This window comes from Notolepis coatsorum (assembly GCF_963971535.1).
Source record: "Notolepis coatsorum genome assembly, chromosome: 20".
Taxonomy (NCBI): Eukaryota; Metazoa; Chordata; class Actinopteri; order Aulopiformes; family Paralepididae; genus Notolepis; species Notolepis coatsorum.
This window is the reverse complement of record NC_140184.1, coordinates 57167653-57183106: the sequence shown is the minus strand read 5'-3', so window position 1 is coordinate 57183106 and position 15454 is coordinate 57167653. Positions and strand designations below refer to the sequence as shown.

Here is a 15454-nt window from a genome sequence, read left to right as displayed (position 1 = left end):
ATTGGCAGTATTAGAGGGTGGGAAAGCTGGAGGGTGGGTCCTGGGCGTTGTGGACAGCGACCCCTACAGTTCGGTCAGGGCGCCTGCTCAGCGAGGGTAGGATCTGGTGAGAGGTAGTGCGGCCTCCCACACATTACACTCGCTGGCTGCCGGCAGGCTGCACATGCGTCGGAGGAAAGCATGTGACAGTCTCCGGTCTCTCGGACCAACAGTAGGGGAAAGTGCGCAACAACCAGGAAGGGTGGGATGGAAGAAAAAAATAGGAAAAAAGGAGGGGGAAAAAGAAACCAAAAAAAGAAAAAGAAAAAAACGATGTGAAAATTAATACATACTTAACTACGAAAGTAAAACAAGCAGAACATACAAGCTATACGTTGTAACAAAGGTTTTCACAGCTAATACATTTATTTGGGGTTCAAGCCCTGTAGACCAGGGGTCTCAAACTCGCGGCCCAATTGCGGCCCGCTGGATGATATTTTGCGGCCCCCCCAGATGATTTCCAAATTAAAAAAAAAATAATTAAATAAAATATTCCCAAAAAAAGATTAAAATTTTTAATTTTTTTTATGTCATCACAAACACTGGCATTTAAAGGGTACACATTTAAAAAATCCTGCACCAGAATGCAGGAAATTAAGTCTTTGTAACACAAAATCTCCTGGTGGGGGACCCCCCGCTTAAAAAGTGGCCTGACTGGGGCTATATTTCGCACTATATTTCCTGGCCTGAATGATTTCCCCAGTCTGGCCCTGGTTAAAAGCCTCCAATGCTTATTAGTGTGTGTGCGTTTGATGTTTCAACCATACATTTCCATAAAAATAAAAAATAAAATACTTGAAACCCTTTTTGTGTGGAATATTTGATGCGGCCCAGCCTCACCCAGACTCCACCTCCAGCGGCCCCCAGGTAAATTGAGTTTGAGACCCCTGCTGTAGACCAATCCAAATAGTAGTACACATAATTAGGGATGTTCGATATTGGCTTTTTTACCAATATCCGATATACCGATATTGTCCAACTCTTAATTTCCGATACCGATATCAACCGATACTGATAAATACGGGGTTTCCCCCCAACCAAAAAACTTTCTAATTTCAGGTAATTAACATTACATAGCTCTTGTTGTGGAATTAACACATTATGCATACTTTTGACAATAAATAAAATAAGAATTTGTTCTTACTTGCTTGCCTGGGTAAATAAAGCTTAAATACAATTATTATTATTATTATTTTGTAACCGATACCGATATTCTCCGATATTACATTTTAATGCCAATATCGGCCGATAATATCGGACATCCCTACACATAATACATTATACAGTACATCTTCCTTTCTCACAGAGAAAGTGTCTCACAGTGTCTAGTACCATGAATTAGTTGTTTGAACTACACCAGCCAGCCAGACATAAACTAGTAGTGTTGGGTCTTATGTTGATCCAAAATTCAGACTTACTATATACTGATGGTTGTTGGTCAAAAACACTAACATGTCATATGAGTGTGGCTCCAGTAGGGCGTAAGCAGAAAAATTCTTAACACTAGAACAGCTGGACCTGTCGCATGACCAGGGGGGACACTGATGTAAACAAGACGAAAGTCTTTTTCTGGTCTGCATCCCCTTAACTCATTGACTGCCACGCTGTTTTCCCATCTTTAACTCCCTGGCGCCAGCGTTATTGACCATTTTCACGATGTTTGCGGACCCATCGTATATTCTATATTATGGCTATGGAGACGATAGTATGGCTCATTTGACAGGCACTATTTATAGTTCAACAGGGACAAACCAGTTCATTTCTACATACTTTCATTTGTGCGCTATTCCACGCTAAACATCGCCCGTTTCAAAAGAATCCAGTCTAATTTTCTAGATCGTGAGATAATAATAATAATGCAGGACCTCTTCAGGGAGTCTTTAATCGGCATGCAACGAACTGGACATGCAATTGGAGCGGCACACACACACACAGAATGATATGACGTGTTATATGCATATGCGCAAATCGTTCGGGTTGCTCGCCTGAAACCTATATTATTTCCAAATCAAAGGTATATACCATATAGATGTTTGTATCTTCACAAAAAAGGGAGGTAGGGACCGCACTCTGAATATCGTTGGTTTTTATTTTCAAAGGACACAAAACGTTTTCAGCCATCCGGCCTTCATCAGTGTGTAAATGACAACTGTGACAAACATAACTTAAGTAGGCTGTACTTGACACCAGGTGGGAACAATCGGCAATCAGTTAACAGTTAACAGGCTAGGTTGACGTCATGATTGGTAGCAGGGCTAGATTGACAAGTAGAATACATAATATCACAATATCACAATATCACATAAATGTGTATGATGGTAATATATGAAAACACCAAATTGATACACATTACAATATTTACAGACCTGTATGGAAATAAAAAAAGACAGTACATTGGAGTGCATCAGGTTGTTAAACCGTTCATTAAACAGTGTACTAGTTTTTCTCTCTCATACAGTAGATAACTTAGGGTAGCATCTATAGGAATGGAGCCAAAATTGGACTCTTCATTCATCCCAGATGGAATACATCGATTTGAGCCGATGTCAATACAATATATAATTTAATTTACAACTCTGTATGGAACAAAAAACAGTACATTGGGGGTATCAGGTTGTAAGACCGTTCATTAATCAGTGTACTAGTTTTTTGTTTATACAGTAGATAACTTATGATAGCTAGAGGAATGGAGTCAAATTGAGGTAATTAATTTTATGATCCATTTCGTTAAAATGTCGTGCCACAGGGGAATTAATGTCAGTCCGCTTTATATTGCTTCTGTGTTCGTTCAATCTGATTTTTAATTTGCGGGATGTCTGTCCAATATAGTATTTTTTACATGGGCAGAATAATAGATAAATTATGTGTGTGGAATTACATGTTATTAGCGATCTGATCTTGTAATCCTTCCCGGTGTGGGAGTCGTGAAATGTGTTTGTTTTGATCATGTGGCTGCAAGATGTGCATGATCTACATGGGAAGCTTCCATGAATAAAAGGTTCTGGCTTTGAATAAGAGTCCGCTCTGACAAGGCGGTCCTTCAGGTTTGTAGCTCTTTTTATGTGTAAAACGTGGAGGGTGTTGGAAGCGATCATTTAACGTTCTATCCGATGATAGAATATGCCAGTGTTTCATGACTGTGGACTTGATAACGTAACTAAATGGATCATAAGTAAGGACATAATTAATGGTGCCTGGTGTTCTGTTTCTTTCTTTCTTTCGGAATAGTTCTTTTCTTTCGATTTGGTTTACTGTGGCCATGGCAGAGTTAAGACACTGCTTTGGGTAGCCCTTTTCATCAAAACGTCCCAACATATTTTCACTTTCGGAGTGGAACTCCTCCTGGGAGCTACAGATACGTTTGAGTCTGTATAGTTGACTTACAGGCAAGCTTTTCTTTAAAGGCACTGGGTGGTGACTAGAAAACTGTAGGAGATTGTTTTTATCCGTTGGTTTTCTGTAGATAGTTGTGGCAATTAGGTTATTAATTTTAGTTAGTTTAACATCTAGGAAGTGAATGGATTCTCGGCTCTTTTCCATACTAAAAGTGATGGATTCTACACAAGAGTTCAAATATGACAAAAAGGATGACAGCTCTATTTCGTTTCCTGACCAGACCATGAAAACATCATCGATAAATCGAACAAAATATTTGATATGGGGTCCATATAACGATAGGTTATGTAGATAACCTAGTTATATTAGTATTGGCTAAGCGTCCCGCTCTGAGCCTTACGAGATACTCCTATCTCCTGTGATACCTAATGTATCTCCCACGAACAAAAACACATGCACCCCACCTGTATGGGGCCCCGCCCCTTATGGTGGTACCGCCCATATAACCATGACCCTGGTCATGAAACACCCTTCCTCGCCAAAACCCGTCCCAGGAAAAGATCCCTCAAGAGGGAACTCAGGGCGCGCAGAGCGGGATGCTTAGCCAATACTAATATAACTAGGTTATCTACATAACCTATCGTTATATTTCGTATTGCATCGCGTCCCGCTCTGAGCCTTACGAGATAATGGGGAAGAGCGGGCGCGAGACCCGACAGATGTACCCCCTGAGGACCCGTAAGCCCACATCAAGGGGTGCGGGGAGCCCTGTCACCCCATCCTTCCTAACGAAGGGGGGGCGCAGTCAACTCCACCTGAATGCGAACAAGAGGGAGCCAGAACCCCTTGAACACACCGTACAGGCGGAACCACGTGTGACTCAACACACTGCGGCCCATACCCATACACTCCTGCTACCCGACCAAAGGACGGGAAGCAGGAAAGGCCACAGACCCCAGAACCGCCTGGGAGACAGAACCCCCGGTCATGTCCATGAGGAAAAACCTTACAAAGGAGCCCGGGGAGGACCATGAAGCTGCAGCACAGATGGCCTCCACCGAGGCCCCACCCAGGAGAGCGGCAGAGGCAGCCACCCCACGAGTGGAGTGCGCCCTGACGCCCCCAGGGGGATCCTGCCCAGCCAACGTGTAGCAGAGGGTAACACCCTCGCACAACCAATGGGACAGGCGCTGCTCCGACAGTGCCTTACCAGCACGAGCCCCACCGTAACAGACAAAAAGCTGGTCGGTAACCCTGAAATCCTGAGTACGGCTGAGGTAAATCCCCAAGCACGGACTGGACATGACCGGTGAAGGCCCGCATCTAACTCACTAGTGTGAGGAGGAGGACGAAACGCCTGAACCACAATATCCCGGGAGCGGAAGGAACTCCGGATATTCTTAGGCACGAAAGCAGGATTAGGTCGCAGAGTGACACCGCAATCGGTCCGAAAAGACAGGCACTCTGGACGTACCGAGAGAGCACAGAGCTCACCTACGCGTTTAGCGGAAGTGACAGCCAGAAGGAACGCGGTCCTGAAGGACAGCTGTCCCAACGGCGCCCGCTCGAGCGGCTCAAACGGGGCCAAGGGCAACCGACCGAGGACCAATTGAAGATCCCAAGTCGGAGCCAAGGAGCGTTGCACCGGCTTAACGCGTCGAGCGCCAAGCAGGAAACGCTTCACAAGAGGGTGGCTGAACAAGACATCCCCTCAAACCCCTCATGATAGGAGGATATAGCTGCTGCATATACCCTCACCGTCGAAGCCGACAGTCTATCAAGGAGAGACTGGGGGTAACTAAGGACAGCATCCAGGGGGCAGGAGACTGAGTCCCGGCCCCCCGCCTTACACCACACTTGGAACATACGTCATCTGCCCGCGTAAGCGCGACAGTGGAGGGAGCATGCGCATTCCAGATGGTAACACCATCAGGATCAAGAACCTGCGCCCCTCAACGTACCCGTCCCAACAACTGACCTAACAGATGTATGGGGAAGAATCCCTGGCGGCACGGCATCGGTCCCAGACCTGCCTGGCCATGTCCAGACACAATCCTCACCCGTCAGGATGAGGGCCGCCCCGCGACAGTACACCTGCACCCACATTCTCCCTGCCGGGGATGTGGGGAGCCCTTAGGCCGCGCAGATGGAGGACGCCCATAGCCAGCCGCCCGCCGCCTGGTGCAGACAGGGGGAGCGTACTCCTCCCTGTCTGTCGATACACGACACTGACGTCGTATCGTCCGTCCTGATCAACACCATTTGTGGACCAGAAGGACCGCTTTCAACACCAACACATTGAACGTAGCGCAGACCGGGCAGCATGGTTTGCCAGCTGCCCCCTACTGCGTTGGCCCGACGCATCACCAGCGAGGGAGGCGTCGGTGAAAACGCGACGTGAGACAGCGCCGTAACCGTCCTAGGACGGAACCTCCCGAGCGTGTTGACAACACGCTCTGAGATGGATGCCCATAGCCCTCCAACCGTTGACTGGGAAGAGGAATACTCTACATCCAGTCTACAGCAACCCCAGGCTGGTAGAGACCTGCCTGGTACAAGACCTGACGATCCACCTTGACCGCGAAGGACCAGAACGTCATCAGGGCAGAACACTCCGTAACCCCGGATGACGCAGAGGCCCCAGTGCGGCCTCCACGCACTTGGTGAAGATGCGGGGAGCCAGAGAAAACCGAACGGCAGCCTCTGGTACTCATACTCTAACCCTGCAAAGGAAGCGTAGGTAAGCCCTAGGATGGAAGATCGGGGATGCGCATACGCATCCTACAGGTCTATGGAGGAGAACCAGACCCCCACCTGACAGTGTTCAACAGGTAGGAGACGATCCAAAAAATGCTGAACCTTCCCATGGGACAGGTCCAGCCTGGGTCTTACACCCCTCCCTCCCAGAGAACACCGGGAGGAGAACGCCACGACGATGGCTTGCTTCGTCCACAGAGATTGGATCTCGTCGACCAGAGCTGTCCCTGCTGGAGACCCCGACAACAGGGTCTGTACCAAACCTGAAAACGGGTGGGGTTGTGTAAACACAAGTCCCCGCCTCACCATTCTCTCCATCTACCTCGACATATGGTACTGCCGTAGTCATATGTGACGACACTCCCAACGCACCCGCCGTCACGTGGCGCAGGTCCGCCAGGAACTGTAGATAGTTGGCCCGGTCCCCCCGCTGTGCGAAGACAACCCTGGAACCGTGCGAGGAGCGCGTTCCGTGTCGGAACACCTGCCCTGACACCACCCACGAGGCAATCGCACCCAAGGGGGAACCCCGACAGAAAGGGCCTGTCTGATACGGGGGGCTTCCGATCAAAAAAGCCCCCCCACTGAACACCCCTCCAGAACATGCTGAAGGAGTTGTTCTGCAGCCGGACATGCAAGGTGTAAGGCCCCCATGGGTTCCTACACACCGTAGTCCTGCAGTGATATTACTACCACCTCAAACCATGTGAGCTGCGACCACTTGCCAATATTTCAGGAGTGGGAGCACCAACATGATACCTGGCCTGGCGAAGGCGAGGCCGGGGAAGCCCGCACTGTGTGCCTCAAAAGGTTTCGAGCCCCCCTGCTGACAACACTTAAGTTGACAGACGTAACACCAGGCTCAACCAACACAGTTCAAGGTGTGGGAGCCGCTTGACAGCACAACATTCTCACGGACAGACCCAGGCTCAGCCATCAACTGGGTGTCAGCCCCTGTCCCCATGAGAAGCGAAAAAGGGGGGGCCGCCCGCGCATCAACGAAGGCACGCGGCCCGCAGCCAAAGGAAACAACTTTTTTAGAGCCCACTTCTTCCGCTGGTGTTGGGGAAGGGAGTGATCGGAGAGCGGGCTGCTCGCGGCAGGACGGTGGCGGCTTGTTTGTTCAAGCCGAACCCATCCTACATGGCCGATCCCTCGGCCGCCAAGGCTGTCGGCCTTGTGGACACCTGTCGAATCAACGCCCAGGATACCTCTGGCGGGGGAAAAACATGGCCGCCTGTCGAGGGCCCCGTCATCGCCGCTGACGAGGCCGTGCTCTCTCTTCTTCTGGCTGCGCGGTGTGAGGCGGTGTAGGGCCTAGGACAATACCGCCCGCGCTCCAGCAGAAGACCAAAATCCCCTGCGGAGAGGGGAACCCTGAGCGGTTATAGCTTGCGGCTGGGTCAAAGCTAATAACGTCAACAACCTCGCGCGATGTGTCGACGTCGGCTGGCCCCAAGGCCCCTCCACCAGACACCATTTTTTTTAATAGAAAAAACACCAATTCGAACACAGTTCTAATCGTTGCCAATTCCATACCGTGGCGGTACAAGCCTTAACAGCCCACCAGCCACTCGCCAGGCCGACCCACCCAAGGTGTCGGCCGGGCGGGGCATTGTTTCAATATATCAAAAACAAAGGACTGACGTTAACATGGAGCACCAGTGGTGATTGCAAACAGCACCCTCCACTGTGGTGTGCACCATGAAAAGGTTAAATGAATAAAAGAGCTAAACCACAAAAACTGTAGAATGAGCAAACCCATACACACAAAGTTAAGGGGAGACGGACCAGACCCGTCTTCATTCAAAATATTCACAACAGAACACCAGCCCTAGTTTAGCCCATTTACCAAAAAAGGTAAACAAAGCCCCCCCCCGCACTACTCCCCCAGTATACCGATTGACCGTCAGTATGAATGGTTTGAGAGGAGAGAAAGCTGTAGCAAGACAGACCTTCTCATAGCAGAGTGACAAAACGAAACAATAGCCCCCTACACAGGGCCGCCCCAGGAGATGGGGGGCCTCGCGTCTAAAAACGCACAGGGCCTCACATTTCTCCCAGGCGGCCCTGCCCTTATACTACTGCAGCTTAACGCCAGGCAATGTGGGATCCAAGACAACAATTGCCTGTGCACAGACACGCAACATGTTTATCATGTCGGCTGGACCCATAGCCCCACTACCCGACGCCAACCCAGATGGGAACACCGTTCAACAAACCCCGCCGGAACACAAGGTAAAATACCTGGCTAGGAACCTAGCCACGACCTACCCCGTTGTCAACCTATTTACCCGAAAAAGGTAAATAGAACTCAAAAACCCCACAACAGCTACCGACTGACCTTCATTGATGAACCGGGCAAGAGGCGGGAGAGTGACAACATCTCACGGCGGAGACATTAAAACAGCATAGCAATTAGCAGTAGTAATAGCATGCGGCAGTAGCGATAGCATGTTAGCATAGCTTTAGATGTTTTAGCAGCACGCCCAAGACAGCTTGGAAACCGTTCCCTGCAGAGAACGTTCACCAAACCATCCTGCCCCCGGCGCCAACACACAACATGGTTGTGTTAACAAAACAAACCAGCATTACTAACACTAATACCCATGCCTGAAGACACAGGGCCTACCTGAGTACAAGCTGGCCCGACAGCCAGCCTTGTACAGCTGAACCTCGATGTGCAGTCATCAAACGAGGAACATCACAGGCCCGTCGTGTCGCCGAAAACATGCGTCGAAGATGCCAGGGGCCAGCAACCTCCGGTAAGCTTCCAACATTATTAATCTTCCTTAATCTTTTCATTCCGCTAGCTCGTATGGTGCACGCATCCAATACGCTGGGACGAAAATAGAGGAAGGGTGTTTCATGACCAGGGTCATGGTTATATGGGCGGTACCACCATAAGGGGCGGGGCCCCATACAGGTGGGGTGCATGTGTTTTTGTTCGTGGGAGATACATTAGGTATCACAGGAGATAGGAGTATCTCATAAGGCTCAGAGCGGGACGCGATGCAATACGAAATATAACACATTGTTGTAAATGAAGTCCTCCTCGAACTTACCCATAAATAAACACGCATAGGCGCATGCGGATGGGGATCCCATAGCAGACCCATATTCCTGTTGGTAATAGGTATTTTCAAACATAAATACATTTCTATTCAATGTAAATTTCATCAGTTCCATGATAAATTCATGTGGGGGCGTTTGGTCTGGGTGTTTCCTTAGGAAATGGTTCAAAGCTTCTAGACCAAGGTTGTGGTTAATGTTGGAATATAGCGAAGTAACGTCTAGGGTTACAAGGATATCACTGTCACCAATATTTCTGACTAAATCTAGTTTAGATAGAAAATCAGAGGTATCTTTTATATACGAGGGAAGTTTCCAAACCAGTGGTTGGATGTGGTAGTCTACAAACTTGGAGGCATTCTCTGTGAGTGACCCTCTCCCCGATATTATAGGTCGGAGTGGAGGGTCGTTTGGGCATTTGTGCACCTTGGCTAAACCATAGATGACAGGTGTGATAGGGAACTCGTCCACCAGGAATTTTGCTTCTTTTGCAGTGACCCATTTATTTTCTTCAGCTCTTTTGATTATCTGTTTCAATTCTAGGTTGTAGTTATTCCTGGGATTCAGTAAAATTCTCTTATAATATTTGGTGTCAGTTAACATCTCTTTGATTTTTTCACTGTATCTAGGCGTATCCATTATAGAGATTCCACCGCCTTTGTCACAAGCCTTAATGGTGATATTTCTATTCTTGGCTAGTTGGTCTGCAGCCTTTCTTTCGGTTTGAGAGAAGTTTTTTCTCTTGCTATTAATCATTTGTTCGCTTTCCACAAACTGATTTTCAACTTCATCCTCTACCAGTCTACAAAAAGCATTAATAGAGTGATTGTTGACCATAGGGTTAAAAGTACTTTTGGGTCTGAACACTTTAACACTGGGATCTGGTAAGACATTGGATTCAGAATTAGCAAAAAAAGCTTTCAGTTTAACATTTCTGAAAAAACGGAACATTTCTTTTTTTATAGTAAACGAATCAATTAATGGTGTTGGAACAAACGATAGTCCCTTGGTCAATACCTGTTTCTCAGTGTCAGTGAGAACGTGAGAAGAGAGGTTGAAGATGAGGTTTTCGGGTGGTGGTCTCACCACCTGCGTTGGCCCCAATTCCTCCCTCTCCCTCCCCTTGCCCCTCTTTCCCCGCCGGGTGCGGGCCACATGTCGTGTGGATCTTCCTGTTCTCTGTCGCGTAGTCTCTGCGAGGATCTTGTCGGGGGTCCGGGCTGTCTCCGCCCGAAAAAACGGCGTTGTTGTGGAGCCTGTCCCTGGGATCGCTCGCTGCCAGAGGTATCTGACCAGTCGCTGGGTGGATGGGTTTTCGTGGGGCGGGGTCGCGGTCCGCGCGTCAGCCATGGGTAGACGCGGTCGTTCTTGTAGTCGGTGGTATCCCTTCTGAATTTGGAGAGTTTCATCTCCAGTATCTCCTGTTTATATTTGGTCATCTGGGCCCCGATGTCTTGGATAAGGGCTTCGTAGTCGGCTGTGCTGCAGGCGGCCTTGGTTTCCTCAGACTGTCGTTCGATTGATGATTTCACTGCGGGTAGCTCATCTTTGGTGTGTCTGATGATAAGTAACATCAGGTCTTTTGAGCAGTGGTTGAGTATCTCACACCATTTTTGGCAAAAATCTTCGTTCTCTCTCCCGATGGTCGGTTCCAGATGTACCCTCAGGCCTCTGGGGATCTTACCGGCCCGGTAGTATTCGCTCAATGTCTTTGCGTGAGACTCCAGTGACTTCACAAAGTCATCAATCGGGTGGGGGGGGTTCGTTTTACAAAGCTGCAATCGTTACCAAAAGCATGTTTTAGGTTCGGTAAAATACGACACTGTGATCAATACAAAAGCATGTTTTAGGTTCAGTAAAATATACCTAAAATAGACCTTACCTTTGTCAGAAGGTACTCAAAAATTAATAATCCCAGTAGTTCCATCGCGATCGCCATTACTCGTGTGCATTGGGCCTGGCTATAATACGGGAAACAATAGGTTTCAGGCGAGCAAATTGGCGACAGATGGCTGTGTGCTGATTCACTTTGAGGGGGAAGGGATTCCTGCAGCCGGAGGTACTGAGGCACTGAAAGACAACTGAGAGACCCAGTTCAAAAGGTAGGCGATACTGCCACCTGTTGGGATTCGATCGTCATTCCAATTATAACGTAGGCAGCGGGTGCCATGGAGACACAGGCAGGTCCGTGCGAGTGTTTAGAATGGGAAAATCGGGAAAAAAGAAAGGGATCTAAACCCGAACTATCTCTGGTTTGGTGCTCAACACTTGGATTTGAAACCCGAGAAAGTTCAGATTTGGCGCAGAATGAGTTAACAATTGTTTGTATTGAGCCATACTGTATTGTACCCGTTCTGCAATCTGTTAACACATTCGGCGCCAGACCCGAGATTTTGTGGGTTTTGGTAGTTTTTTCTTTTATTTGATCTTTTTATTCATTATTCATTCATGGACCTCGGTGTTCCCATAGGGAATCATTCTGAGATCGCCAAAGTGCAATACCGGCCGCATCCTGCTAGGTGGCAGTATCGCCCACCCTTTGAAACCTTATATCTCACCCTGTGTTACACTTAAATCCCTCCGGGTGCAGAATTTAGACGGAGCCAAGTAAACCGCTTCATCCGACCACTTCGAAACACATCTAGCACACTCGATCCATAAGTTGTGCCAAATTATGTCCGGGACCAGATGGACATCAATACTGGAAATCGCGATCAAACAATTGGAATATTCTTTTTGGAATAACCCTGATCAAAGGTAAGGACTATATTATGACATCAATTTCACCTTGATCCTACAATGTTTTCATCGATCCACCTGATCAGCGTGTGTGGTGGTAAAAACGAATGCTGTTACTGGCTATCAAAGCATAAAAAAACGACCCCCCCCCCCCCCCCCCTTTCATGCATTCATGATTAAACATAATAACTATTATATACATTTGATTTGGAAATAGTAGCGTGTCCAGGCAAGAAATGCCAACGCTTATAGCAGAATTCACGTAGCGCCCTATAACTTCAGTAGCTGAATTATCCCGGATCACTCCTAAACTATACAATATTCACCACGGGATAACGCGTGAATGTATGCATGAAAAAATCCTTTTTGCATGTTCAACGGAAGAAAGTTACTGTCAAATGACCATAGTATTGTCTCCATAGCTATAATATAGATATAGCTCTCCAAACAGTGACGCACAGTGAAAGTAGGCTATGGAAACCTGACGCATTAGCTACAAGGATAAGGCTAATGGCTGGCGCCCAATGTGTTAATAAAGTTTTCAATCAATCAAACCAGTTTTTTTTATTTTAGAATTCCAATAACTTGTACCAACTTGTAGTCGAAAAAGGATACAATGCCTTCACTATTTAGGATACAATGCCTTCACTATTTCTAAAAACAGAGGACTGAAATCAACTGAGCCAGTGGTTTTTGATTGCCCACTTTGTGGCTTTTGTCGCTTGGAACAAAAGGTGTGAAGTGGACTGAGATGCACCGACTGACTGACCGGGTTCACCTGGAGGAGCTGGTGAAGATCGGCATCCTGAATGGCAGCGTTGACGACATGTTGAAAGTCCACATGGGCTCAGTCTTCATGCCCCACGGCCTGGGCCACTTGCTGGGCATCGACGTGCACGATGTGGGAGGCTACCCGGAGGTCAGTGCTGCTCTACTACAAGGTCCCAATCCATATAGACCTCTCACACGTTGTTGTCATTATGACAAAAAGCCCTGGTGCCTTCTTTCCACCAATGGCGAAAAGGAACAGTGTTTTCCTTTTACGTTTGTCCTAGATACTGCTGGGTTAATGGGGAAATTGCGTTTCACCCAACGACCAAACGACGATGTGTTTTGTTAACGTTCCAATTTTTTTAAGCCAAATTGCTAACATTAAATGACCGGATGTTGCAGAGAACAAGATAAGATATTCCTTTATTGATCCCCTTGGGGAAAGTTGAGGCGTCATAGCAGCATGGTAATAGTAGAAAGACATAAATACAGTATAGGCAATACAATTATAGTAAAGATCAAAATAAGCAGTTTAAACAATAACATAATATAATTAACTCTGAATATAGAATATGAGCAAAAAATATACACCGACATTGGATCACTTACCTGGAGGTGACCTGACCTGCAATGCTAAGCTATTTTTGGATAGCGATTTTAACTGCCGCTTCGAAATTCAAAATCCCCTGCCTTATCAGAGAGAGAAATGTATATTAGAAGGCTTTGTTCACGGGACCACAGCTGCATGAACACAGACGAAGCTAGGAGTGATCTACTAATAGTCCATTCATTTTTCTATAGCTTCAGGAGAGATGGGAGCAGCTCTAAATATGTGAGACGTCTATATACCCTTTTACTATTTGTAAACGATGACGTTTTGGCCCCAGAGGTCTCTGGGGACAATCTGGATGAAACTATGTTTGACAACCTGTCTCTGAGTTGGGTACCTTCGCTTTGTCAAATGCTTTTATCCAGAATGTCCCTGGAGTTTTTCTTGTTGAAAGACTGTGAGGTGTGAGGGCATGACATACAAAAGGTCCTGACCCAGCTGTAATGGTCACTCCAGCAGAGAATGAGAGCCACGGAGACAACACTAAATTATGTATTTCACATTTTGAGACCTAATTCTATGATTTCAACAAAAAAACTATTATTTGCAATATGGACTCGGAGGCAGAGTTTTGCCTTAATTGTACAGACATACTGTACATATATGTGGATATATAGTGTCTGCTTAAAATCCGTGGGCTTACAAAAAGCATGTGGACAGCAAAAAGTGAAATGACCCAATTACTGTGGTAACAAAACAAACTTTAAAGGATAGGCTGACTATCTTTCAACCCAGACCTTATTAAAATGTTGTTTCTCATAATTTGTAGTTGTGCATGTAGCACAACCTCACTGATGGCTTAGTCTTGAGAAACTCACCCGTTCGCTGCAGCTTCTCAATGGACTTAAATACAGTCCAATGGGACAATCGTTTAGGCCTTAAAAAAACAGGATGAATCTACTTTGCGAAAATGGGATGGCTAGTGTCTGCTTCAGTAGGTCACAACCTCTTCGGGGTTGACGGAACGGTTTGTGACATATTTTCGGCACAACATAATAAAGACATGTCCGATTACACTGAGTTCTCTTTTTTCCAAAAGTATATTCATTATGGTTTTTGAAGGCCTAAACAAAGCGGCAGCAGAGGGCTACGTTTCTCAACAGTAAAATGTGATTCTTCTGTTGACTTCCATAGTAAAACTGTACAGGAAAATTGCACCTCACTCGGTTTTCATGTAATAGTGACCCGGTCATTGTGATGATTTATATTTTCATTCAAATCTCAGGGACTAGTCTTGAATTTTTTTGATTTGAATGCCATCCATATGTTAACCACACATCTCATACTGTAGATGAGGGGGAAAAACTCTTAAAGGAGTACTTTCTTAACCTTTATCCTATGGTTCTGTTGTGAGGAGGACATGTGACAATCAAACATGTCACCAACGTGTTCTGTATCTCGAGAGCTCAGCCACATCAGCACCCTGAGATACCCCTCTGGAGAGCAAACCTCTAGCAAACTGCAGACGCTATTACCTCAACCTCAACTTTCCTCCAGTTGGGGCTCCAAAGTGCAAACAAAGTAGATTTCAGTGAGCTTCAGTCAGCTTGTACAGACAGGAGCTCGGCCCCATTGACTTTGCATTGGTTTGTCACTAACAAGCCGGAGCTAGTATGAGGAATAGCATGGATTGTGCCAAGAAAGGGCTGATCAACATCATCATTGGTCTAGGAAATAGGGCTAATATCACAATCATCCCTTTTAAGAACACAAATGTGGTCTAAAAATATATATTCTGATCCAGGCAATACATGGCATAGAACTTACATGTAAAAATGTACAACTTTATCCTTAAGCTGTCAGTCATAGGATGTAGGAGTGGTTGCTGACTCTTGTTGTTAATCAGGGAGTGGAGCGTATCAACGAGCCAGGGTTGAAGAGTCTGAGGATGGGCCGCCTGGTGCTGGAACGCATGGTGCTGACCGTGGAGCCTGGTATCTACTTCATTGACCACCTGCTGGACCAGGCCCTGGCCAATCCTGCCCAGAGCTGCTTCATCAACAACCAAGTGCTGGCACGCTTCCGTCGCTTTGGAGGGGTCAGTCCAACCACATGCTTTTATATTGGTCATTAAACTGATGGGAATTGGCACAATTTCATACACTCCAAATACTTGAAGTGTAAATTAAG

At 46.8% G+C, this 15454-nt stretch overlaps 1 protein-coding gene across 1 annotated transcript in view; it reads left to right on the top strand.

Annotated features, from left to right (window-relative positions):
- The window catches only part of pepd (peptidase D), a 58790-nt gene that overhangs the window by 39208 nt on the left and 4128 nt on the right, over positions 1–15454 (top strand). The window contains exons 13-14 of the mRNA XM_084337389.1: positions 12678–12862; positions 15171–15362. Coding sequence (XP_084193515.1) covers positions 12678–12862; positions 15171–15362 — 377 coding nt within the window. The remainder of the gene's footprint in view (positions 1–12677; positions 12863–15170; positions 15363–15454) is intronic.